The sequence below is a fragment of the Pelecanus crispus genome, chromosome 9 (genome assembly GCF_030463565.1).
Source record: "Pelecanus crispus isolate bPelCri1 chromosome 9, bPelCri1.pri, whole genome shotgun sequence".
NCBI classification, from domain to species: domain Eukaryota; kingdom Metazoa; phylum Chordata; class Aves; order Pelecaniformes; family Pelecanidae; genus Pelecanus; species Pelecanus crispus.
Genome location: NC_134651.1, coordinates 28,467,949 through 28,495,593, shown reverse-complemented (window position 1 = coordinate 28,495,593; position 27,645 = coordinate 28,467,949). Strand labels below are relative to the sequence as shown.

Sequence of the window (27,645 nt, the reverse complement as noted above, 5' to 3'; positions counted from 1 at the left end):
ATGGCGGCGCTGCGCGTGCTGCGGCGGGCGGCGGGGGCGCCGCTGTGCCGGGCCGCCGCGGGGGGCCGCCGGGCCGCCTCGGGGGGCCGCCCGCCCTCCGTGCCCGAGCGCATCGAGGAGAAGCGCCGCGCCGCGCTGCTGGGCGGCGGCCAGCGCCGCATCGACGCGCAGCACAAGCGGGTGAGCCGCGGGCGGCGGGGAGAAGAGCCCGGCCGCCCCCCCCCCGGCCCGGCCGCCCCGCCGCCGCCGAGCTCCGTAACGGGGCGCTTCCGCTTCGCGACAGGCGCGGCGGGGGAGGGGAGGGGCGGTCACAGCGGCCGCCGGCCCGGGACCCGCTGTCTCCGGGGTCGGCGGGGAGCGGTGCCGCCCGCGGTGGGAGGCAGGAATCGCCGGAGTGCTGGAGCCCCGGGGCGCCTTCGCGGCTCAGTTGCAGAGGCCCGTTTGCGGGGGAGCTTTACCGAAGCGGCATTCAAGGCCGCATGACCTGCTACCCCAGGCAGGAAAAAGAATAATTCATTTACAGTCAGCTTTGTGGCCAGGTTGGCTGTAATGCATGCATGTGAGGGGTGGCATAGGAAAAAGCTGCAACTTCTGCCTGTCCTGTGATGGTAAGGTCTGGGTTGCTTAACACCTCACCGGGCTCGGAGGCATACCGTCCGGCACAGCTTTGTCTTTCGTACTGCTGTTGCAAATCTAAGGTGATCTTTGAAGAGGTGAGAGCAGAGCTAGAAGAGTGTTTCCACTCTTTTCTCAGAGGAAAAGCCAGATGGGAAGGATGACAACAGCTGGATTTTTAGTCTCTTGCCTCTATGGTTCAGAATTTAGGCAATGCTGAGAGGGGTGACGACACATGTTTCGTATTTCTGTTTATTGTTTCTTGCTGGGATGTCTTTTCAGTTTAGTGCAAGGACCTAGTGGTACCGTCATGGCTTGTAGCCATCAAGGAGGTGGTAATAGCCATTCCCACGAAGGCTACCTGACAGATCAGGTCACCCGCCGGTAGTTTCCCTCCCACAGTTATACAAAATCTGAAAAGAGTTACGGGCTCACTGAGTTACATTTAGGACACCGACATACCAATATGCAAGCGTTTCTGCATGTCTAGGGGCCCCAAACATGTTATGTTAATATAAATTAAATCTATGGCTTACATAAATCTTTCCTGCATTTGTTGATTGTCATGAGCTTTTTGACCTACTGGTCAGAAGGTTTGTAGAGAAGCCAAGCTGTGTTTTAATGTCATGTTGAGGTAGGGTCACACCATCCCCTAAAGAAGACCACCCAGGTGCCCTGACTTTGTAGACAGATGCTTACCTGGGTTGGAAATAACAAATTTGTTTGGAAGGTTAAGATAAAAAGAACTTTGCAGTTATTTATTACTGCATGGCATCATTGCAAGGGACATGCATATCTGGTCAATTGATTACGTTCTTAGCCCTTACTCTATTTTTGCCTATACCAGTGTCCAACGGAAAAAAGAATAAAAGGATTTTGTCAGAAAATCCCTGCAGGCTGTCGTATTTCCTTTTTCCTCTCATTGCTGCAGCCAAATGTCGAGCATGGTGAATTGAGCCTTGAACTGTTGGTAAGGACTGGTTTAGCTGTGGAGGGGTTCTGTGTTTAAGAATAGAACAAAGATCTTAATAGCAGCATTTAAATGTGTAGGCAAAAATAGCTGTGTTGCTATTATATCTTGTTGAAAAGACTCTGAGATTGTTTCCTTTATCTTGTGGTAGTGCTGTTCCAATAGTTGGCTTTCTTTTCGAAGTCTAGCTTGCATTATGTTTGTTTTTAAGGAGGATAATCACTATATAGGCTATTTCCAGCTTTGGGTGCATGCAGTTGCTTAACGGGCCAAATGTAGCAGATCAAGTGAGGCTATGTTTGATTAAACTACATCCACTGGTGATCAGTAAACAGAGCCAGAACCACCTGATGGCTGTATTAATTGTTGCTATGTTTCAGGGAAAGCTGACAGCAAGAGAACGAATTCTTCTGCTATTGGACCCCGACAGTTTTGATGAATATGACATGTTTGTAGAACATAGATGTTCTGACTTCGGGATGGACTCTGATAAGAATAAGGTATTTTTATTTCATGTAACTCTTGTTTCTTTGTCCTTGGCTGTTTAGCCAGTCATCAGTTGAAAATAGACTCTTCTGTTCTCATGTAATTTTTTTAATTTGTTTTGTTTTCTTCCTTTTTTGTTTTGCAAATTTCCTTTTACTACTCTCAGTTTCCATTTAACAACTTACATGGTTTACTTTTCCATTGCCTAAACTTGATACCTTTTTTTTTATAAGGTCACCTGTTTGGCTCAAATACCTCCCCAGATATTGTGTTAGGTCTGTATTTTAAATAATAGAGGAGGCTGCAGAGCTTTGTTGTTAAAACTTTGTCAATCAAGTCAGATACGAACGACAAATACGGGTAGATGCTTCTGACTCCCTACAGGTAACATTAGAGTTATAGGATTAAATAACTCAGATCCATATTTATGCCTCCCAAACTATAGAGTCATAAAATCCTTTAGGGCCTTAAAATCCAATATGTTTGGAAATTCAAGCATTCTTACTGGTCTGTTAGCAAGTTGCTATCTGCTTGCTTATGCAGTTTTCAGATACATGACCATGTATCCTAAACCAACATGGTACGTGAGGCTCATCATGTAGAGGAAAAATCTATGGCTCCCCAAAGTCTCTCACAATAACATTGATGCCTGATAAATTACTACATGGGAAAAGTATTTTGTTGTGATTTAGTACAGAAAGGACCAACAAACATGCTGGGATGTGTAGGTGGCTAGTGCAGGTGTGCCTGTTCAATGTGAATCTTCCTGTAGCAAAAGGCCCTGTTTGCTGTGCAGTATTCTGGTTTGGGGTGTGGTGAGAAGCTGCTCCGTATGTGCCATTGCCCCATGCTGCGTACAATGACTACAGCTTCTGTTTATGTGGTTATTAAACCAGTTTTCAGTCCTTCAAGTTGCAGGGCTGCATCCTATGGGATAGGGAGGGATCAACAGGCTTCCACCATGAGCAGCTGGGCCGTTGGGAACCAGCAAAGGTGAAGGATATGTTTTGTTCTAGTAGCCAGGAGACTGATGGGAAGGTGCTGGGAAGGATGTCACGTTAGACCTTCTCCCCTCTCAATCAGTGTAGGAGCAAATGCCTTTTCTTCTTTAAGTAATTTTTTACTCTGTTCCCCAGCAAACTCAAATAACTCCTGTGTTGCCTCCCGTCATGCTACTCAATGCTGCATCCCACAGTCCTGATAACAAGTTGCTGTTTCTGAAGATATGAGGAGCAGCAAGGTCCCAAGAGTGACAAGAGGGTTAATTTTTTCCTTGTCCTTCAGAATTCACTTTTCAGTAAGCTGCAGATTATGGTTACAGAGCACAGTTTCACAACAGATGACCTAACTGTGGCCAGTGAACTGGAATACTAGTTTAGCATTGGATTTCTCTGAGTTCCTGGAATTTTCTGAAGGTAGGGTAAGACTTGTACTCACATCCAGGCCACTCTGTGGGCTGCTTGGACTTTTAGGAGTCATCTGCATGAGACAGTGGCTGGAACTACAGGTGTGTTTCCTGCTGCTCTGTGTGCCAGGAACCATGAGTTGGTAGCAGTGCTGTCTGTGCAGCCTGAGAAAAGTCTCCAGACCAGTACGACCTTCCTGAGAACAGATCACCTTGAGCATAAATGGCCCTTAGAGTGGGCCCACTCTGCATGATATACTCTTTAAAAAAAAAAAAAACAAACAGCAAAAAGCATTTAAATGCCTGAAATTCCTTTATGACAGCCCAGTAAAGTTCCTTTTCTACTGTTCTCTTGAAAGACTTCTATATATTTCCTTTACTAAAAAGCAAGACAACATAGATAAGCAGATTTTAAGATTCATAGGGTCCTTTTCCTCTTCCACCTCTTTCTTCTTCCCTTATTTACAGGGTGAAAAATGGGACAGGTCAAGTTGAAGTATTTGAGGTGACTGCAATTACATTTTTTGACCTTTCCAGGTTTTTTTCCCTGTATGAACACCTCAAGAGAGGTTTGTGTTCTGTGTCCATTCTTTCAAAAACATCAGGTTGTCCTAATAAAAGGTACATCCCGTCTCTAAGGACATGATTTACCTTAACTCCAGATGTGCTGAAATTTGAAGGGAAACTGCAAAATTCACTAATCTTTACACTAATACACAACTAATATGTGATATTACCTCTAGTTTTCCTTTCCAGGGCTGGGGGAAATCTTTGTGGAGCCCCCACTGCAAACATGAAAGACCAGTTCTCTCGGAGAATCAGACTTTGCTTTGACTTAGTATAAGTTTGTGGGTTTTTTAGAGGCTATCGATGCTGCCTTGATTTTTTTAAATTATTATTTTTAATGAATTTGTTTGGTTTTTAATGCAGTATCCTGGAGACAGTGTGGTGACTGGCCGTGGACGAATTAATGGGAGACTGGCTTATGTTTTCAGTCAGGTATGGTTTTGCTTGTTGTTTTTTAAATAGCATGCATGAACTTATCCTTTGAGATAAATTCACAGTAGTTCAGTATGGCCATGTAGTAATATACCTGTTTACCTTCTACCAATAAGCATAAGTACACATAACATCCTGTGGGAGGAAGCGGGGCACCTTCAGACAAGAAGCAGCAAAAAAGCATTTCTAAAAACTTTGTTGGGCGACAAATGCAGTTGTGACAAGGGTGAGATGAAAAGAGTGAAGAACGCAGAGCCTGTGGAAATGTTTTAAAAAAGCAAACTTATTACTTCAGTGTAATGTCATTGGATATGGTGAGAGACTGGAGGAGTCCCCCATAAGCATGTTTTTGATAAACAAGAAGTGAATTAATGGAGAAGTCACTGAGCACTATGTGCTTAAAGCCATTGCAAGCTTTGACTCTGTCCCTGCAGTTGGATGTGTGCGGATGAGCTCCTGCAGGTGTGTGGAGACCTGCCAGTGTCAGGGGAGGGCTTTGCAAGTTCTGAGAACCATCTTCTGGGTTTCAGGCTGCGGAATGGGGGCTGTTTGCTGGAGATGTCAGCTAGAATTGCAATGAGTGGAATTTGTGATAGAGCAACCTTGAATTGTTTCTCAGGTTCAAGCTCTGATTAGTTGAAGAGATTGTGATAGGTAGTATATAAATAGATAAAAAAATACTTTCTATGTTAAAATATACTTTTTATATTAAAATAAAAATATTTTAGAGGAAACACCATAGGTATAGATTTATCTTGGTTATTCTTAACACAGTGAAAGAAAGGCTTTCTTTCACATCACTGGTAACTGCTGCTCTGTTCTGGGCCACAAAGTAGCCTTTGTTCAATTTGCTATCATGGCCAAAATGATTGTTGCTGTGTGACCTTGGAGCAAGTCATACACCCTGCCTTTTTTGTCTTGGATATGCAGTTCTTCCAAGGAAGGGCACTGTTATGTGGGCCTGAGCATAAGATAGGAGCCAAACACAAACCTTAATTTTAGAACACCACAAGTAGAGGGCAGTTTTTATATTAAAATAATTTAAATGTGCCCCTTCGTGATACATCTCTTTTATATATAAAAAAAAATATATTTTTTTTAAAGACCTTTTTCCCCTCCAAATCAAGCTGCCACCTGAGATGTTCCTTCCTTTTTGGTTCAACTGCTAGTCATAGTCATGTTGTTCTCTGTCCACACAGTTTTTAGGACTTTTTTGAGAGTAAGACTCAGTGGGAATGCATCAGTAAAGCTCACCAGAAGTTGTCTCTGGGCTCTGTTGGTGCCAGTAGGTGTCAATACCCCCTTTCTCTTCTGGATCAGTCCCAGGGCATTGTGTGGCTTGTTCACACAATGTGTGAATGTTACTTGTAGATGTTACTGCTCAGGCCCAGGGGTGACACCAACAGTCAGTTTTGGCTGACATAGTCCCTACAGCACCCATAAAAAATAATCGACTCTTGGAGCATAATGCATGAATGTAGAACGCTGGCATATTTTCAGTTTCTTGTTTCTGCCTGTATGCAGGCATATCTTACTGCTGCCCCTTGCAGTGGGACCCTCCTCACAGGTGAAATTTCTCCAGACTAGTCCAGTATTAATAATGTCCATGAAAGAGGAACATATGTTTGTAGGAAGAGAGAATGTTTCTGTGAAGGAAAAAAAGAGGCAAATGAGACATAGTAAGTTTGTGATTTTAACATAGAATCCACTGGCAAATGCATATAAAAGATCTTTTTACTTGTAGAGAAGGCTTGCATTGAACAGGATTGATCTGCAGGCTGCACTAAGGGAGTCAGGTTGTTTTGGAGCAGCATACCAAATATAGAGCATTGTAGGATTATACTATTTACTTGCAACATTTTACAACATTTTACTGAAATGATTCTTTCCCTAATTTGAAAATTTGTTTTCCCTCCAGGATTTTACTGTATTTGGAGGTAGTTTATCTGGAGCTCATGCCCAGAAGATCTGCAAGGTAATATTTCACAGGAGAAAATAAAACAAAAAATTGTCAGTGTCCTTTTTTTCCAATCTGTTGTGCTAATGACTTTGTAGACAATAATTTGTAACTGACTTTAGTGGACTCCGGTACATGTCATGGCAACCTGAAAATGCCTGCCTCCTCATGTCAGTTCAGATGTGAAAGCACAGGTGAGCAGAGGAAGCTTTTCCTTTGGAAGCTTTTCAAATATAAGAGAGCTTTTCCAAGTAATACACACTTTGTTTAATTAAGTTGTTTAATTAAGTTGCCTTTTGTACTGTGCTACAAAAGACAAGAGAGACTGACAAAGTACAAATATAAATTAGCTAGCCATTGTTCAGTGAGAAATGTGCAATGACTTGGGAGAAACTTTTTCCTATAAACAGTGCTATGTGGAAGTATGTAATATTTATAAAAAGCAAGTGTAACAAGTAAACAGTCTGAAGATACAGAGTCTTACAAGTTGGAGGTCACCTTGATACTCAGAGCTTATGTTATCAGGCACTTGTGGCTATTTATTCTCATTTGTCTGCTTGTCTCACTGGAAAAGCTGGTGTTTGAATCCCAGCAGTGGAGAGGACAAGAACTTTTTCATGCATGAGTGCTCAGTGGTGAAAACTTCCTGAATTTTCTTGGAATCAGAAACAAGGTTTTTGGTGCACAAGGCCTTTTCTCTTGATGGAAATAACTAGATAACTTTTTGGCATAGTGTCCTCAGCAGTGAGAGGGTATAAAACTAGAAAGCATGAAGACTTTGGGCTGGATAACAACTACTTGGCTTTAGCAAGTCAATATTGGGAAAGACTTGATGTTACCCTTTCATTTTGAAGCTTTGCAGTGTCTCTTTGTGTTGGGGAGGGATGTCATGGTACTGGAATACTGGGATGCTTTCTACTGGTTTTTTTTTATCTCTTATTTTTAAAGAAGCAGGGAGAGTGCTGGTAGCAGAACTAGAAAAAAAATGTGAGTCCTTCCTAGTCGGTACTGTTCCTGGTTGGCATCAATGTCAGTGGTAGGCACCAAAGTTTGAAGGCTCTGGATGCATCAATTGGTTTGGGGCTCAGAGTCTTTGAGGCTGCAGCCTGGGCAGTGGAGAGCTCAAAAAAGATGGGCTGGGTAGTGTGGTATCTGTCTCACTTCTCTTAGTTCTTTTTATTGGGCTGAATTCTGGGAAGCAGAAATCTGTTCTGAGAGATGATCTTGGCTCCTGCAAACCTTATCGGTAGCTTAAGGGATGTAAAATGCCATGGAAAATGAAAGTGAAGTTGCTGTCCCTTAGCTGGACTTCCAAGGAGATCTGCCCCTTTGGTGGTAATCATTTCCCATTTGGGCTTTTTTCCTGGAGTTGCAGAGAGGTAGCAGTATTTGGCATCTTGCAGCAAAGCTCCGAGCTAGGTAGGTCTGGGTTACAGATTGCCTGTTACTTTTGCAAAGAGCCTTGTGGTCTTCCAGAACTCATTAAATGCCTGTAATGGTTTCCCTGAAGCAGTAGAGATTCAGTGTGGCTCTTTTGAGAGTAATATGTGCCCACTTGTGATGGGGAATACTTTAAAGCCTATGTGTGCATTTATGATGTCATGTTTCAAGACAATTGTTGAGTCCATGAGATGAAGAAAAGTGTTTTTTGAGAATGAATCCTGAAATGTTCCCTACAAATACTGGTATGGCAAAAAAATGTCTGGTCTCAAATATATGAACACATTTTCAGTAGTCTGAATGTGCATGTTGATGTGTGTTTCAGGAAGAACTTGTGAGTGTCTAGAAAAGCCTTGAAATAAATAATTATTCCATATATAAGGCCCTGGAAAATAGCAAAATATGTCAGTGTAATTGTTTCACTAACCTGTTCTGATAGGATGACAGGCCTTCTAGGAAGAAACAATAAATGTCAACTCAGCTCATTTTTAATAAGGTGTTTGATTAATGCCTTGTGTAACATTCACATAAGCAAATGAGGCCACTTGTGGCTCACAGAGCCTCTGTTTGCAATACACACAGATGCTTTTTAAATGTGGGATTGTATTTAAATTGTAAAGTCATTCTGTGTGTCTGCCACAGCAATATTTCAACTTTTAAATGGATGTCCAGGCACAAAGCACGAAGAACCCCTGTTTTACATTGAATGACTGCAAGTAGGAGCAAAGCCACTTTAGAACTACAGAGAGAGTTATCACCAGTTCATGTTCAGGCTCGAATTTTGGTACTGCTGGGATACTACTGATTTGAATAGGACTGAGTATGCTTACTTTGTTTCTAGGCGATATAAAATTCAAGGTTAATGCTGCAAGCACTGTGAAAGATAGGACTGAAGTTTTAAAAATCTTAATAAGTTAAAGATTGTTTGAAGTAAGATATAATTCTTTAACAATGATTGAAAGGGCTAATACCAGGCAGGGAAAAGTAACTTTGAAATTCAAAATGGGGATTGACTGACAATGTGTAGTTTTACAGAAAATTATTTAGGAGCTAAAGCAGATCAGTCTTAATGTTAAAGTAGATCTTATCGTAATATGCCAGTGCTGTAGTGTTATGAAAATGGCAAATATTTTACTGGGATCTAAAAAGCAGGAATATTTTATGTAAGGAATGTAAGGAATTCAATCCTCCCCCTTAAGCCTCTGCTGGCGTATTGCATGTGATCTTGAGGCAAGTGACCAAAATGATCAGAGGGCTAGAAAATAGGATGTAGTAGGAATGGTGTGACTGAATTGGTGGTGCTTAGTCTAGAAACATGAAGGGAAATATGAAGACTGCAGGGAGATTTGAGGTACTTGAATGTTTATGAAGGCAGAGAAGTAGTTAATTGCTCTTCCTGTCTACTATATGTCAAGAAAGAAGTAATGTTTCTAAATTTCTGGAGGAAAGATTTCGTTTAGTCTTCTCAAAGAACTTCTAAGAAGCATAATCAAGCATTAGAATATACTGCTTAGGGAGATTACACAATCACCACTGCAATAAACTTTTAAGATCAGATTAGACATATATGAGAGAGTGTTCAAGGTGCGGTTGGGACCTCTTATGAGCCAAGATAGATCGGACCTCTCTGGTCCAAATTCCTGTGATTGTGTCACTTAGCACAGGGTTGGATAATGCAGTGTGATTCTGGAGATGCGCAGCTAGTAAGGCAGATAAGTATTAAAGGTCATGAGAGGGATTAAATGTGTATCTTTTAGCCTCCAGTCTGAGTCAAAACACGATACCCCAGTAAGCAGGTAGTTACTCTGATAGTTAATACAAATAACAGAGAAGCTGAGCACTGTGTCGGCAATTCAAATTCTGGCATGTACAGATTTTTTTCTAGGGGATGTACATTTTGGGGGTTGGTTGTTTTGGGATTTTAGCTTAGATAGGTCAGTACTGAGGGGTTTGTGTTCATCATCAGGTCATGGATCAAGCTGCCATGGTTGGAGCACCTGTGATTGGGCTGAATGACTCTGGAGGAGCCCGTATCCAGGAGGGAGTGGAGTCCTTGGCTGGCTATGCAGATATATTTTTGGTAAGTAGGCTGCTGGATGACGAGGAAGCTTGGCATCTACAAAGATGGACAAAGTCTTTCTTTACTTAAGTAGGTGTTTGTAAGTAAACTTTTAGGTTATCATCCTATTTCAGCCAGTGTTACTTGGTGGATAAAGCAGCATATATGAGGGCTTGTGAAACCTGGGCTGTCCTCTTGGTTCTCTTTTTGGCTTTGGGCAAATTACTGTACCTCTTAGTTCCATTTACCCATCTGTTAAACGAGGGTAATGCTGAGCCCTGTAAAACACTCTGATAAAATTAAAAGCTCTGTAGGAGTTGTGCTGTGTGAGCTTTGTCATAAGAATGAAAGAATGGGCAATTTACTTAAACAGTTGTTTTAGGGTTTTCTTGCAATTAACTTTCTGATTCGCACTAATGTATAGATTGCCTGGGTTGGGATGTAATTTCTCTCCAGTGTTTTATGTGTTTGTCTGAGACAGGTCGGCATGCTGTAGTTCAGAGGGTGTTTTGTTAGGTGACTGATGGTTGTGATCCACCACCAGCTGTCCCCATGTCTCCTCTGAAATACAGACACGTTAAGAATTTCACACAGCAGATTTGTTTTCAGTAGGACTGATAAAAAGTGAAAGATTTCCACTGCAGAAAGAGGGACTTAAAGTAAATCAAACACTGTGCACTTGAAGAAAACTTGAGAAAGTCAGATCAGAAGCACCAACTGCCTATTCTGTCAAGATGATAGGTCAGTGGGGAAAAAAAAAAGAAAAGAAGATGCAAATCACAGTTTCTGTTCAAAGAACAGTGTGCAGTACAATGGAACCTGTTAACCTTACGGTTTGGGGACATCCACTACTGATTGGACTGGTGAAAGTTTTGTATTTCTACAGTATTTTTGTGGTTAATGCAAGAATTTTTCCTCTAGACACACTACTGTTTTGGGGTTTTTTTTCCCACTGAAATGACATTATTTTATATGCCTAAAACCACACAGTTTTAAAGTAAGTGCACAAAACATAAACATGATTGTGCTTTCAGTAGGAATGTGAGCGGGTGGGACGACAGGTTACATGCTAACAGTCTTTTGGATTAGTGTGATCTGGGATGATGCAGGTGAACAGTTACAGAAATCAATGGTAATCCAGTTGAGCAATGAGCAGTGTAAACATTTTTTTTCTTTTTTTTTTTTTTTTTTTGGACAATGTGCCATCCATATTGGTGGACAGCAGTAATTTGCCATTGTGTAAAACTCAAGCCAGTGCATCAATCTGATTTTAAAAGAATTTCTGCCACAGCTGGTTAGTAAAACTTAGTTCTACCTCTGAGCGATAGTGTACCTATATGTTCAAATTTCAGGTACATATACTTCTCACCACTCAGTGAAGGTTTTGCCCCTGCAGCATCTGTTGAGGTTGCACATTCCATCTTCCTTTGCAGTCATTGCATGGTATATGAAATCAAACATATGGGAACAGAAAAGAAGCAAAACAATAGCAACAAAATTATTTTGGTTCCATTTGCATCGAGACATTCTGTCCAGATATTTGTCTCCCAGTAAATAAAGCAAGCTGTCCTCTCCTGTTTGTGATTGTGAATTCTTGCAGGATCTGTGCACAGACTTAAAGATGCACTTTTTTTGTAAAACTAGATGTCTGTTCTATTACAGAGAAATGTTCTGTGTTCTGGGGTAGTTCCACAGATCTCCCTCATTATGGGTCCTTGTGCTGGTGGAGCTGTGTATTCGCCTGCTTTAACAGATTTCACGTTCATGGTGAAGGTAAGGGAGGAGTATATCCTGACCTGCTGCTGGTAACATGATCAGACACAAACTGACCCCACATGAAGGGGGTTTTTTTTGAGATGGTCTCCTGCTTTGGATTAAGCTTATTTTTATGAAAAGTCAAGAAAAACTTTCCCAAATAATTTGTGGATAATTAAATTTTCTGTGGATTTTAAATATAATGCATTAAGGATTTTTAAGAAATTTGTCCCTGTGTTCTACTGTTTTCTTATTTTGGGAAAAGTCTCTAGAGACTGTGGCTTTTCCTGAGGTGCTTTTGCAGGTTGGGTTTAGCATTTACTGTGTGCTCTTGCTTTTTTCCCTCCCCCAGGATACATCCTATCTGTTCATCACTGGCCCAGATGTCGTTAAGTCTGTTACCAATGAAGATGTCACCCAAGAGCAGCTTGGGGGTGCGAAGACACACACTGCTGTATCCGGTGAGAGCTGGGGAGTTTACTTAACATACTAATAATTTTTCAAAGTAAATGACATAGTTGTTCTAGCTGAACAGCTGATTGTCTAATACAGATTTTTGTACTCATGGGCGTCACGAGTCTAAGTGATAAAACTTTATTAAGCACAGGATCTTACTCTGTATAAGGCTCTCTTGCCAGTCCTTTTTAGTAACGGAAAACAAAATAGGAAAAGCGGGAGTGTGGGAGAGTTCTGGGATTTGGAAGAGCAAGTGGCAAATCCACAAAAGATTCTAGGAGTGGGAAGGTTGTTGGAGGGCAGGGCTTAGCAAAGGCTTGGGGTGGGTGGGTTTTTCTGTTTGTTGTCCAGAAATTTGCATGGGTTGAAAGATTCTTAATAATCCCTTGTTTGCTTACTAACATGATTGATTGAACTTTTTAACTATAAACTGAGTGGCAATATGAGATTAAGTGCTTTTTTCCCCTCTGGGAAAACTTGGTGACTCATGAATCTTCTTGAGGCTCAAAATGACTGTGGGATCTCAAATTCTATCTGAACTGAACTGGTGATGAACCAAAACCACACACACAGACACTGCTCAGATCCAGCATTTATAAAAGAACTTGTAGTCCAAAGCTTGAATGCAGCACAGTGACCTGGATTGAATTCCAGAAGGCTGGGCTCCAGCTAGGTCTGTGAAAGTTGATAAACCAGTTTACATTATTTTAAATATAAGATCAGCGATCCAGACCTGTTAAGGAGGAAGTCTGATACAGCCACACATTTTCTAGATATTTTTAGCTGGTCAAATTTGGTGGCTTAAAACTCCTGATTGTTAATAGCTCGGATTTAAAAATTTACAAATTCTTTGTCTCTTTATTGGTACGTACTTGAAAATGAAACCTTGCAAAATAGTTTCAGAAACTGCTTAACTGTTTCTTTCCAGGAGTCGCACACAGAGCCTTTGAGAACGATATAGATGCTTTACTTAATCTCCGAGAGTTCTTCAATTATTTACCTCTTAGCAACCGTGATCCAGCTCCAGTCTGTGAATGCCATGATCCCAGGTAAGAGGAGACTGGCTGAGATCTGTGGTCTCTATCCGCCAAATTTCATGGCTTCTCTGGCTCAAGGAGTATAATGAAATGAGTGTTTTATGCCTGGGGTCTTGGCTGATAATTCTGCATTGCAGTGTTTGAATATGGGAAGTGTTTCAACACGCATGTGTACATACATACATGCTCACTGATAGATTTAATTTTTTTATTTTCTGAAAGCAATGTTATGCGGGCTGTGTGCAGAATATGGGGAAAAGTAATCTCTGTACAGATGGGCTGTCACAGTTTCGTGAAACAAGCAAGTGAGACAGAAGATAGCACAGTGAACAAAATTGGGGAGACCTTGCCCTGCTTTGTCAGTTTTGTGTCTGTTGGGTAAGTTCTGTTCATTAAGGTTAGAGGTGGGGAAGCAACAAGGAGGCAAAGGAGGCAGAAAGTTTTATGTATTAGGTACTTGTCTACCAGGCTCATTGTGTAGTTGGCAACATAACAAAGGAAGGACTTGAGTCATTTCAAGAGGGGGGAAAAATGGCGACTGCCTGGATTTTTATCAGAGAATTTTTCCAAGAGATAGAGGGACAGCCAGAGAGCCATCATGGGACTGTTTGAGTAGACAGCCTTGCTAGTAGTGGTAAAGACGGAGAATGTCAGTGGAGTAAAAGCATTTTGACCTGAGATCCAGTTGCACCCCCAGTTTGGCTCTTTCTGTAGGGAACTCATAAGAGGTGGTTGCCCTCTCCAGTGCGGGAGCTGCTCCTGAATTTGTTCCTTTCAGTTCTACAGATATGTGTGATCTATGTCTTTGTATTTCTTACATGCATGAAGATTTTTAACACATGAATTGGGAAGGTTATCTTTTCTTCATGCTTCACTGTTCTTTGCAATGTCTTTGAAACAATTTGTTGGGGGAGGTTTTTTTGGATTGATTTTACAAATCACTGCTCTGGTAGCCGAAATACATTGTTCACTGTTAGAGAAATAAATTTGCCAATTGCTTTTAGAGAATGGTCAGACAAGTCAATTAGCTACTGGTGCTAATTTTTTCTGAGATGCTGGTCTTTAGGAGTTGGTTAAACTGGAAGACTGTTCTAGTTTGATAGTGACAAACCAAAGCAAATCTCTTAGATTTTTTGGTTAATTTGGAGTATTATCTCTGAGGTTATCATGTTCTTTCTAAGCATTCAACAAGTCGTACTGGGATAATTACCCTCTAGACTTGAATGTGATATTTCATTATAGAAACAACAGTCTGGTTTTTTTAATCAATGTATCTCATAATAGGCAGTTTATTTTCTTGTGAGAAGCTGTCAGTTATGTTGTAGCTACTAACGTGTAAGAGATTAGTTCTTTATTTTTTTTGAGGGAGATGATCTTTTACATAGCCCCAGATACATTAGAGGATCACAGTATAATAAATGCTCAATAATTTGTACTAAGAACTTCAATTTAGTAGTCTTTGTACATGTGAAGGCAGATAAATTTGTTAATTTGCCTGTTTCTGTAGCAGCGTCTCCAGTATTTCTCCCATTTGTGGTCTTAATGCTTACATTGGTAATATTTCATCTGGACATACTGACATCTTAATAGACTCCTTTTGCTTTGAATTGATGTGTTTGATCCTTATTGCTGCTCCAGTCAAAGCCCGTTCCTCTAGAGTAATTTATTTCTTATTGCATCATTTTCACACCACAAAAAATTGCCATGAATAAAGCAGATTAAATGTAACATACTTTTGTCTTCATTGTTAAGTCCAGAGGCTTGTGGGGTTTTTTGTTTTGGTTTTTTTGTGGGTGGTTTTTTTTTCCCTAGGTGGGTAGGTTCTTTGTGGTGTTGAAAAAATGTCAGTCTTGGTTGCTGAAACTTCCGTTAGCTGGAGTTTTTGACGTTAGTGTCCTGGGTTCTAAAGAGTTAGAAGTTTCCTTATGGTACCAAGTTGACTAATGGTGAATATGTCCTCTACCTTTGAAGGGTGTCTAGTTCATTGCATTTGGCATACTGTATGGTGGGATTTTACCTTTATGTGTCTTTGACCATAATCAAATTTCTTCTCCTCTAAATCCTGAAGTATGCTTTTAAATTTCTGGAGGAGGTTATTATCGATTCTTGGTAACCAAGTACAGTTTTCCTTTTGTATTGAATGAAAACCAGTATTGATCTGGGTGAGAGTGTATCAAGCTGTCACAGACTTCAGATGACTGCTTTGATGAAGAGCAGCGATTCCTACCTGATAAGTGGGATCTGTAAGAAACACAGTTCTCAACCTCTTAAGTCCAGTGACTCTACTAGCAAGCTCCAAATGTCCATTATCTGTGATGATTTGAAGGAGATTTTGAAACTTGTGATATCCTGGGTAATGTCTTCATTTTGATGGTGGTTATTCGTTTTAATGCTGTTATAATTTCTCTCAGTACTCTACAGCACTGTGAATTTATGGGAGCAATAATTTCATTTTTCCACTTTCCTTAGCCTTTGGGATACCACAGGTAATGGACAGAACTTGGAGTGCATTCATATCTACTCTATGGACAAGAAAAAGTTTTAGAATCTTTTGTAGCTTGGGGTTTAGTATGTTAAAATTGGTTGCTTTCATCAGATTAAGGTTTCATTATATCATTTTATGGAAATATTTTCATGCAATACTCTTAATCATGTGGAAAAAAATACGTGAAGAGTTGCTGTCAGTTTTATTGTATCAATAGATGCATGCTTTACTCTCTTGGCAAGGAGTTGTGCCTCTCTAGTCCTGTGTATGTGAGGGAGCAAGAGGCAGCCCCAGGGCTTGCATTATTAGTTTTTGCCTGATTTTGACAAACTACAGATCACTTCCTTCAGTTTTAAACTGGGTGCCTGCAGTCTTGTGCTGTCTTGTTTTAAATGTACTAAATCACGGCATTGTTAAAATAGTAATTCAGTAAGAACTCCACAGAAACACGATTTATAACAAATACACATCAATATTTTTATGGGATAGCACAAATAAAACACTCCCTGAAGTCTTCTCAGTTGTGACTCATAAAAATTGACGTCCCCCCATTGGGACTGTGAATGAATCCAAAGACCCGGTGAATACTAACATTTGTAGGTCCTTAGTGAAGCTAAGATGATCAAAGATGGAGGTCGCTGATAGCGGCAGCTGCGAAGAGGGAGGCAGCATTTTGTTAAATGTAAAGCTCCACGTGAAGTGCATCACTGTTGAGTTACGCAGAGTAACAGTGAAGATTCTTTAAACACAGCCCTTAAACTGAAGAAGCTGAGAGTGGTTATGTTTTCCCCACCCATGAATCTCTGCTTATTTTGTGGCAGGGGAAATAAGTATGGAAAGGTTTCCTATGGTTAAGTGTACTCAAAATCACAAGCGCGCAACGTGGGGAGGGAAAGGCTCAGTTGTAAGTGAGCAGCTCCTGAACTTGGTGTGCACGGTAGAGCCAGGCGTGTGACAAGAAACCTTGCTCTGCCGTTGGGAGAAACCATTTTGCCCGTCCAGCTGCAAGGACTGGAGCCGCTGGACACTCGTTCTACCGAATCCTTTTCCCCATTGCCGATTTGTGCCCAAATGCAGCGTCCAGCGTGCCTCCAGTGCCCCCTGCAGACTGCCACTTGTAGCATTTGCCTGCCTCTCGCGTTCCCTGCTGGTATTCATATTCAGCATGTGTGGTGTTAGGCTCTTCTAGTCCAAGAGGAGAAATAGTATCTCCAGGAGATGGTTTCATAAGCAGGGGTACCTGCAGAAGATGCGTCTCCTTCGGGAAGCGATCGCTCAGGCTTTTGTCCTCCTGGTGCGGGAGGGCTCAGTGGCCTGAGGCACAACTGGCTGAGACGAAGAGGCCTAATTCTTTTCCCCATATTTGAGAAGCAGTTTCCATCAAGTCTCGGAAAGGTGCAGTTGTTTGCCCAAGTTTTTTGTCTTGGTATTTATCCGGTCTGTAAATAGTGTTGCTCACGCTTACTTACTTTCTGCAGTGACCGTTTGGTTCCTGAGCTGGACACAGTTGTCCCAACTGAATCTACTAAAGCCTATGATATGCTGGATATCATACACTCCGTAAGTCCGCTAGCGTGAGCATTGTTGAGATTAATATGGATATATTATATTCTGTGTGTAAATAATTGAAGAAACCGATAGAATGGCACTGAAGATACTTTTTTTTTTTTTTTTTAGTCTTCACAAGTTACTATTTTTACCTGTGTAGTAGCCATGAATAAAGAGACAACAAAAACTGCAGGAAAAAAAAGATTTTAGCAGATGAAAGGAATCCTAAGATTTGTTTTCAGGATACATCTTTTTGTGCTGCATGCATTAACTGTATAGACCAAAGATGCTGTAATTCAGTTTTCTCTCTGGGCTCAAAACAACCCCCTGCTTTGAGTTCTATCTCTTACCCTCCTCCCTGCACCTTGTTATGACTGTCTTGAATTCTAGAACTTTTTTATAAAAGGTGATAAACTACACAGAGTGCATTCAAAGATTTACCCTTCTCTATTTATTCTCAGAGAGTTATGTACACGGACAGTACAAGAATATATTTTTATTTAATTACAAGTCAAGCACTCAGAAGCTTGGAAACTCCAATATTAAAGTTTCATTAGGTGAGGCAGATCTCCTGGGAGGGTGGCAGGGAAGGAAACATCTTACTGTTTTTTTAAAAAACCTGAAAGCCAGTACTGCAATGTATAAATAATGGAGGTTTTACAAAAGCAGCATAGGCAATGCTGATAATTTGCTTGCCTAACTTTGAGTACTTGACTTCTCCAGTTGTAACAACTTATTACAGGATAAATGCTTGGGCAGAGAACATGCTTGTAAAAGTTTTATCATGTGAAACTGTTACAGCACCCTGAGAGTCTGAATTTTGAGTATTAAAATTTCCAGCTGCTGCTTCAACCACTCAGATGTTGAGTGGCAGATGACCCAGGGGTCTGAGGTGGATGATGAAGCTAGGAATAACTCCACTTCACAGGCAGCATATACTAATGGTGGTGGTGGGGGGGAGTTCAGCTGTGTTTGTAGGGCATTTACAAATTTCTCCCTTTTGCTGTTTTATTTCACTGTCTCTCCCCACACACCCATTCAGCTAACACGTTTCAGTTTGCAACTGGCTGCATTTAGACTCATTTTAGTGGAGAAAGCAAGCTCAGGCTGTTTTTAATCTCTGTATTCTTCCATTCTGAATTTCAGTACTACCTGTTCCAAGTTAACAGGTGGCATTTAAAAGAAAAAGCTAATTAATTAGGAGAAAAAAAATATCCCTCCCAGAGACTTTGAGAAGTATTAAGGAAGGAAATAAACCTACTTTAACGATACTTACATTTTTCACAACTTCTCATTTGCCTCAGTCTCAGAAATGGCTGGCAAACTGCAGTCTCTATAGGCAAAGTTGTCATCAACAGTTGAAAACAAGGAATTCTAGTAGAAAACACTAGGCAGCCATGTATAGGTGTCGCTACTGCTCCATGTGTAATTATTATCGCTTTTGAACATGTGAATTTTGATAGTGCATTATACACCAGTGGATGTCACTTCGCAGAGCACACGCTGGAACTTCAGCCCCAGGGAGAAGGGCATCTGCCAAGGATTCGCGGTTCCAGATAGACATGTTTCATGTAGTGCAGGTCCTCTTCTAGTCCAGATAAAAGTCTGTCTCTGTGCTCCATTGTATGCACCGTCAGTGACTTTGGGGGAGATTTACACAGTGGAGCATGCTATATTGGTCTCTGTTAACAAAGTCTTCTGAACTTGCAAAGAAACAGAGTATATTAAACGTGTCATGGAGAGTTTCTGAGCTCCAAAAGTACTATTGGCTTTTTATCACTGGAAATTGTTCTTTAAAAGTGTAGTCTGCCGATAAATATGTTTTGAGAAAGAAGTCCTGAACATCTGATTTGAAGTTTTAATTTGTTATAAGCTAGGATAAAAGGTTCACTACAGAGGAAATGTCATAAAGATGTTCTCTGATAGAATGCCTAAGTGGCAGTTTTGATAATAAGTAAGTGCAGCACTTGTAACTTCCTGGAATGAAGGCCACAAAGATGACTTAAAAGTTGTTTGTGTGTGGGTTGGTTTGGTTTTTTTTAATTTTGCAAATTTTGAAGTGTTTTTAAAATTCTGATACTAGCATAATTGATTTTGTGTTTGCCTGTGTATATAAATATACATATGTGTCTTCATAAGGGCTCTGCCTAACTCTCACCCTTGCAGATTGCTGATGAAAGGGAATTCTTTGAGATCATGCCTTCCTATGCCAGAAACATTGTTGTTGGATTTGCCAGGATGAATGGACGAACTGTTGGGATAGTGGGCAACCAACCCAAAATAGCATCAGGTTAGAGTTGGCTGTACACATCTGATGTGAGAGTTTTTAACAGTGTTTGTGCCTCCTCTCTGTTTTGCGCCCCCCACCCTTGGTAAGGCTGGCTGGCTCCGAGATTAACTGTTTATGTTTTGTATGGTCCTCGACTCATTCTCACTATGTTTTCCTGCCACTTTGTCTTGAATCTCATTGTAATGCAGCTGTGAGGTGTTTAACTGAAAACCAGTTAATTTCTTTAGAGGACCGACAAGGTGATCTTGCTCGCAGGTAACTAAATGATTGCTGTATCCAGCACCAGAGGAGTGGTAGGAGCACGTAAGCAGGGTGGGTAGAAGACCTATTTGGCAGCAGCCTGCAATTAACTGGGTTAAACGTAATATGGAAACTACATACTTACTGCCACAGTATTAAAACACCTAAAACTCTTCTGTAGGGTAAGGTAACTTTTTTTTTTCTGTAGCTAGAAAAATGCAGAGCTTTCAGACACCCAAGTGTGGGACTCTTGGCCTCAGATAATTTAGATACGAAGTACAACAGGTAGCTATAGCTAAGATCAGCCTTATGTTTTTAACTGTCGAGGGATTTTTGCTTTCTCTCCTAACTAGGTAATTTCTGAAGTGACTTTCACTAATCAGGACTTTGTTTTGCTCCTTGTTTTTAAGGTTTGTGCCTTTTTGTTTGGGAAAATTGGATGACCCAGTATGATGTTTTATTCTCTTGATAATCTTTACAAGATATGACTATCAAGATACTAGACAGTCAGCAGGTTTTAGTATTACTTTCGTCTTCATTTGATAGTCTCAATTTTAACAAACATTTTTAATGTTTCAGATAGATGCTCTTACACAAGCTGCACTTAGGTTTAATGTAATAGCACATAATATATTTCTAAATGGCACTGAAACAGAACATAAATACTTTGAAGCATGTTTACCAAAAATGCTGATCTTTCTCAGAATATTAGTGGACTTCTAAAAAAAAAATTTTTTTTAAACTTTTTTTTTTTAAATGGAGAACTCTCTAGTCTTTCAATATGACTGATCTGAAAAAATACCAATAAAGAGAAAATTACAGAAAAATAAATTACAAGAATATAATTTAAACTGCTACTTTTTGGGATAGAAAGCCTCTATGCGCAGTGGTCAGAAAAATGAAATGAGTGCCTGTTGAACGTAGCTTGTACTCTTAGCTTAGTTCTAAACCAGCAAAACGTCATGGCAGATTATCTCCAGGTAAGCTTTTGTTTTGTTTTAAGATGACAGTACAGCTAAAAGAGATTGTGATTTTTCACATTGCCTTGAATTACTGGCATTAGCAGATCATTGGAATCGTTAACACTTTACCCTGTGTTCTTAACTTTAGGGTGCTTAGACATAAATTCTTCTGTGAAAGGAGCCCGCTTTGTTCGTTTCTGTGATGCCTTCAACATACCTCTGATTACTTTTGTGGATGTTCCTGGATTTTTGCCAGGTATGCCTTGCTGTTACATTTCAGCTAGTTGCAGAGCAGTGGTGGTGGTGGTAAAAACCCATTTTAAAAACTCTGTGAGAAGACCTTTACTGTAATAGACTTACTTAAGCCAGGTTTTAAAATGCCACTTTTTGGGACAGAAACTGTAATCGAAGTACAGTAGTCATCACAAAAGGATATTGAAATATGCAAGAAATTGCAGAAAAATGAAATAAGTGCCTAACTATGCCACTAATATTGCTATCAGTGTGTTCTGAGATCACAAAGCTTTGCTTTGGAGATCTCCCCCTTTGGAGAGGGCCAGTTCATGCATTAAGTTAATGCTGAAGCATTCAGCAATCTGATAGATGGGATGACCAGTTTGCTAGGGTTGAAGCATTCAGCAATCTGATAGATGGTTTGCTAGGGTTGAGCGTGGGTATGTCAAGCTCTGGAAAGCTATGTCCTGCTGTCTGGAAACCCAGCACAATTGCAAAGCTGTTGATTGTGGCCTGCACAAGGAAAAAAGTGCATTCCCTGGAGATGCTGCCCTTGTTATAAATGCTATGGAAGTTACACCGTTTTCTTTGTTACAATGAGAGTCTATGTCCCTTTAAATGCTCAGCTGCTTTATTTAGATGCCTGTATGTTGCATAGTGTACCAGAAGGCCCTGCAAAGACCGTGGCTTCTTGCAAGGCAGTGGAAAGCAGTCTAACACACTGTTTCTTAGCCCTCTGGACAGGATTACACGAGAGCACAGCACTGCTGATTCTCCTGTGAGCAAGGAGGCTACTGGTCAAAGCAGCACTCGGCGTGGCAGTTGAGGGCACCGTGAAGACGCATTCCAACAAAACGGGCTCAGCTCTGGACTTACTGAACTAATATAGGCCCATGCTGCTATCCAAGCTTTGCTGCAGCAAGAGAAACTGTGTACCTCATCTGCCAGCTTCATCTGCTGTACTTAATGCCCAAATGTGCAAAAGGATGAAGCTGGGGGCGGGGGGGAAGTATGTCCTTGGTTGCCATTGATTCAGTTATACACCACCCCCCTCCCTGTATCTTTGAAAGCTTAGGTTCTTTCATGCTCCAAGGCATTTTTCAGATAAAAATGCCCATGATTTAGAAGCTTTGATCTGAGATTAGTCAGCATAGGCTATATGAGAAGTTAATGTTAAAATGACCTATTAGAAAACAAATTGAGAGAGGAATATAACCGTTACACTGATAAACATGCTAAGTCTTTCATACAATTGAATGTAAGGTTAAAACTGTTGTGTAAACCAAGGTTTACCTCAAGGCCTCTACAGATATCAAAGCATCATGTCACTAGTCACCACTCCAGTTCTTATTTTAATACAATGTATTTTGCATGTTTTAACAATAAGGCAATACAGAAGGCGTTAACAGGACCTTCCTCTTCCCTCTCGCCCTCTCTCCTTTCTCTCCTCCTGTAGACACACCTTCCTTGTCTGATGTGGACCAAGCAGCAGCTTAGTTCATATCAGGGGCCACGACAGGAATCTAGATTTGGATGGTTGCTGAGAATTCAAGAACAAAGCTATTTCCATATAACCAATGAAAAGTAGTAACTTAATACTGCATAATAGAATGTTTGTTTAAAAGTAGATAAATGGAAGATAAATAAAAGTAGAAAAAGGTAAAGAGAGGAGATCTGATCTCTAGTGATCCTAAACTTGTTGTATTTTAAGGAGTTTGGCAAGATTAGTACATCAGCATTAGAAATTTCAGGTTAAGTAATAAATTCTGAGGGTGCTGATCACATCATTTCCCTGTTCAGTAGAGAAGAATGAATCTGTCACACCAGCTCACAGAGGTGTACAAAACATCTCTCAGTGTTAGTGAACCAAACACTTTAAATAGCTCCCAATGTAATAGGTGTGCACAGAGATGACATTTAAGGCTTTCATATACCGTAGCTGGATAAAAACATAGATTTAGAACAAGTTTGGGACTGAATCTATGGCCAGAAAAGAGTTTATGTTAATTGGCCATAGATGACAGTGTAAATAGTTCAAATAACAGTTGCATTGAGCTTACACTTGAAGCATTTTAAGTGACTGGCTGCTCTGTTCTAAGTGCGAATTAGGAACTAGGGCTGTTCCTAGATTATAGGGGCTGTGAGTGCTTCCCAGCTTCTGGGTCTAGGTTGAGCATCCCAGCTATGTTCAGGCTGCTTCTTGGGATAAGAAGACATGGCTGTTCTGATTTCTGCTGCTGGGAAGGTTCTGCAGGCTTGATGAATCCCACCAGCTGGATGGAAATACAAGAACCAAAAGTGAAATTGCAGTTGAGAACAGACATTTGCAAGTGTAGGCATAAATTCCTAGACACTCAAATTACACTTGAGAGAAAGCATTAAAGTCAAGCCACGAAACAGACTACCAAATAAGTTATTAAAAAAAACCAAACACCCTCAAAAGAATTTTTACTTAAAAATCTTACTTTTTTAAAAAAAAAAAAAAAAAATAAAATCCCATAGTACTCTAAGAGGTTCTCGCAGGTGCTGAAAGCAAAAGATAGTAGGTGGGTAAACTGCTAGAAAGTAACTGTAGAGTTATATATCCAATGGTCTGAAATTCAGGAATCCTGGAAATAAAGTACATGGGATTGCTGTTTCCAAGTGCAAGTCAGTGAGGCTCTCTTTGGGACAGAACTGTGTTGAACATCCTATAAAACGGATGACTTGCATTCATATCTGCTGCATACGACCATTCTCCACAAGCACCTGCTGTGAGACTCCTTACAGAGGAATTCATGCTCTGTCTTTTAAGGTCCATCATCTTGGGCTTGCTTGAAGGAAGACTAGAACAGGTCATTGGTACAGTAGCCAAGCTGCCTTTCAGTATGGCCTAGAAAAAAGGAGGTTTGGAAGAGTGGGTTTCTGGGGAAGTGAATCTAGGTTATGTTTTTTCACTGCTAGTCACATTTGGAGTCTTGAAAGTGATGTAACCGTATTTGTTCCTAAGAAGATACCATCTGGTGAGTGTTATGGTTCTGTGACCTAACATGCAAATATATGCTGCTTTTGGCAAGAGATCTTTTTGTAGAGTTGCTCAGCATCTTATGGAGAACATTGCCTGGATATTACCTTCTCCTGGATATTAACGTGGCTCTGGTTGTTGTTAGGTTTGCTGCCAGTAATGGATAATGACAATTGCCAAACTGCATACAGGGTTTTTGTGAATTCCCTGGAGTGAAAAAAACTGTTTGTCATTTGTAGGTACAGCTCAGGAGTATGGTGGAATCATACGTCATGGTGCAAAACTACTGTTTGCCTTTGCAGAAGCAACTGTGCCTAAAATTACTATCATCACCAGAAAGGTAAGTTGGCACAATTCTGTGGTGTTCTTTTAGAGTTCCTGGTGTTACTAGTAGCAATTCTAGTTATGAGAAGCGTTGTCCATCTGTCCCACTTCTGCTTTCTATCGTTGTCACATCTCTGTTTGTCCCATCTGGTAACACCTTTCATGTCAGGTTACAAGAGGCCGTTCTTCTATTCTCAGACTATTACCTCAGTTCCTTCGTTCCTTTTGTCTCTGCACTCCTCTGAAATCGCACGTTTCTGCTCTTTGCTTTCTCCCTGGAATGCCTTCAGTTGAGTGTTTGTCCTCTGTCACCCAGCTTGTCTCACTGAGGACATGCCATCTGTCTGCACACAGCAAATCCTTGCCATCTTTCTCTATTTTTGCCACTTCAGTCTCCTTTTCCAAAACCAGTGCCGACTGTATATCTTTCTTCTGCTGTGTCTGCAGATTTAACGCTCACATGGTTTCACTTCTTCCATATACTTTTGCTATAGTCTACTTAATTTTCTTCCTTTCTCTTTTTCTATAAGGTACCTGACACCATGCTGCCATAAGCTCGGGGGACCTTTAGGGTCCTAAAAGGCTTAGTTTTTTCTTTGCTGGTCTGCCCCTCCTGCTTGTTTTTCTGCTAGGCTTTTGATGTATCATGACAAAAAAGAAAAAAGAACTTTCCCTCTTTCTGTCCCTTTGCCTTCTCTGATTCTTCTGCATATTACCATCCTTTACTTCCCAAGCTTACAGCCTTGCTGTAGTTCTCAGTATGCCTTGAAACAGACTCTACTGCAGTTTGCTCTGCAGTTCTGCAGTATCTGTTCATCAGTGCTGTCTGGACCACTTACAGTACCAGAGTGGAGCACTGCAGAGTCAGAGTGCTGCATTCCCTGCATTCCAGAAGCATGACGACTGGTTTGTTTGTGTGCATGTGCAGGACGCAGGTTGAGGCCTGGTGTTCCAGGTATACAGAGATTCCTCTTTATCTACCATCAAGAATGGTCTTAGTTACTGTCATGGTTTAGCCCCAGCCAGCAACTAAGCACCACACAGCCGCTCGCTTACTCCCCCTACCCTGATGGGACAGGGGAGAGAATCAGAGAAGTGAGAGACACTCCTGGGTTGAGATAAGAACAGTTTAATGATTGAAATAAAGTAAAATAGTAATGATAATAATAACAATAACAGTAATAATAATATACAAAGCAAGTGATGCACAATGCAATTGCTCACCACCTGCTGACCGATACCCAGACAGTCCCTGAGCAGCGATTGCTGTTCCCCAGCCAACACCCCCCCCCCCCCCCCCAGTTTATATACTGAGCATGATGTCATATGGTATGGAGTAGCCCTTTGGTCAGTTTGGATCAACTATTCTGGCTGTGCCCCCTGGCAGAGCATGGGAAGCTGAAAAGTCCTTGGCTAGAGTACGCACTACTTAGCAACAACTAAAACATCAGTGTGTTATCAGCATTCTTCTCCTACTAAATCCAAAACACAGCACTGTGCCTGCTACTAGGAAGAAAATTAACTCTGTCCCAGCTGAAGCCAGGATAGTTACAACAGTCCCCTTTCTTGCTGTTTTGTGGTTCTAGTTGAAGAGACGTCTAGTCTTAGGAGATTGTTGTAGCAAAATGGAGAGGCTTATGCTCTCCTTCAGGTAAAATTTAGCCCCACTTGTTTGTCTTTGGAATAGTAAAAGCTGCAAGAGGAATGTAAGCTGCTGCTGCTGCAAGGTCAGTTCATGCTAATTAATACCTTGGATTTTGTTCCAGGCCTATGGGGGCGCCTATGATGTGATGAGTTCAAAGCATTTAAGAGGAGATGCAAATTACGCCTGGCCTACTGCAGAGGTGGCAGTGATGGGTGCAAAGGTAAATCCAGGCTGACTCTCACGCTGGTGTGCAGCAGCCATCAACACCTTTACAGTGGCACAGAGGTGGCCTAGCAAGATGAAGACAACTGGTGCTTTCCCTGAAGCAGCTTACCTGAATGCACATTTGTATACTGTGGTGGGGGGAAGGGGCTGGTAAAGCAGACAGCTTTCCTCTGTATGGGCTGAATTACTGTCACTGACCTGTAGGCTTTATCTTTCTAGGGTGCTGTCCAGATCATTTTCAGAGGAAAAGAGGCAGATGCAGAGGCAGAATATGTGGATAAGTTTGCAAACCCCTTTCCCGCAGCCATGAGAGGTACGGGTATCTCAAGCATTGTGTCCCCTCTTTGAGTTTGCCATTGTATGTAGATACATTGGTAGCTACTGGAGTAAACTTTTTGCTAATGAATAAGATATTTACGCAAGACATTTGTATCTGAGTCAGAAAGGTGATGCTTAACCGTAGCTTGTGCATGTGAAGGAAGAACACATCCAGAGACAAAACACATCTTCAGATGGAAAGAGACTGGTGAAATGTCTGGACTGCACTGAAAAGTGTATTTTCAATTTTATAGATACTAGCATCTCAAAACTCAGCCTTTTCCTTAAATATAGAAGTGCTTTGACAATCTATTTGACAGTCCTAGATGCAGACCAGTGGCCTTAAGAAAGGGTCAGAGTCTAGTACGGTTCAGTGATGTTCCCCAGCACTCTTTGGAGTAAATTTTTCCACTGTTTTTACTTCTGAATTTTGACTTTGAGCTTTGAAGCATTAATTGTGCTCTGGAAGGCAGTTCTGTACACTTTGGAGTCAGCGCTCTCTGTTTCCAGTCATGCTGGCTTACTCTGTTGATTAGTTTCGTACTTCATTTAAATGCCATTAATAGTGCCACAGAGCTGGGAAAACTTAGCCAAGCTGTTTTCCACCACAACCAGTAGGTACAGTATTGCTCCCTCTGGTTTTGCAGTAGACTATCTATTACTGCTGTTTGAGCCAGAAAAAACCCAGACTACTGCACATGCAAAGTCAAGGGATGTCTCCTCTAATCAACACTTCTGAACCTTTAAATCAGACTAATAGTAGTAGATGGAAGGAGATGGTACGTCTAAAACTTTGCATTAACAGGTGCAGTCCTCAGTGAATAAAGCCCCCTCTTTAACATTTTTTGGCTTGCTAACTTTTGCAAAAATTAAAATAGCAAATGTTTCTAATTTAAAAAAAACTACTGACACAGGAATATTTCCTTTTCGGGCTATTTTAAATTATTTTCTTAATTAATTTGTAGGTTGTGAACTGTTTATTCAAAATATTGTTTTGATTTTGCCTTTTTTTTTTTTTTTAAATAGGGTTTGTTGATGATATCATCCAACCTTCGAGCACCCGCATGCGCATCTGCCATGACCTAGATGTGCTGGCTAGTAAAACACAGTCCAGTCCGTGGAAGAAACATGCTAATATCCCGCTGTGAGTGTGAGGAGTGGCTTTGCCGTGCTGGAAGACGTGGCAGTATT

The 27,645-nt window shown here is 41.0% G+C and overlaps 1 protein-coding gene across 1 annotated transcript; it reads left to right on the top strand.

Annotated features, from left to right (window-relative positions):
• PCCB (propionyl-CoA carboxylase subunit beta) lies at positions 1 to 27,645 on the top strand. Its single transcript, XM_075716364.1, has 15 exons — positions 1 to 180; positions 1,966 to 2,085; positions 4,407 to 4,475; positions 6,394 to 6,450; positions 9,839 to 9,952; positions 11,594 to 11,704; positions 12,039 to 12,147; positions 13,071 to 13,191; positions 17,143 to 17,224; positions 19,379 to 19,502; positions 20,853 to 20,960; positions 24,182 to 24,282; positions 26,033 to 26,131; positions 26,356 to 26,449; positions 27,481 to 27,645. Exons 1-15 carry the CDS (start codon positions 1 to 3, stop codon positions 27,600 to 27,602), a joined length of 1,611 nt encoding a protein of 536 aa, XP_075572479.1. The 3' UTR covers positions 27,603 to 27,645.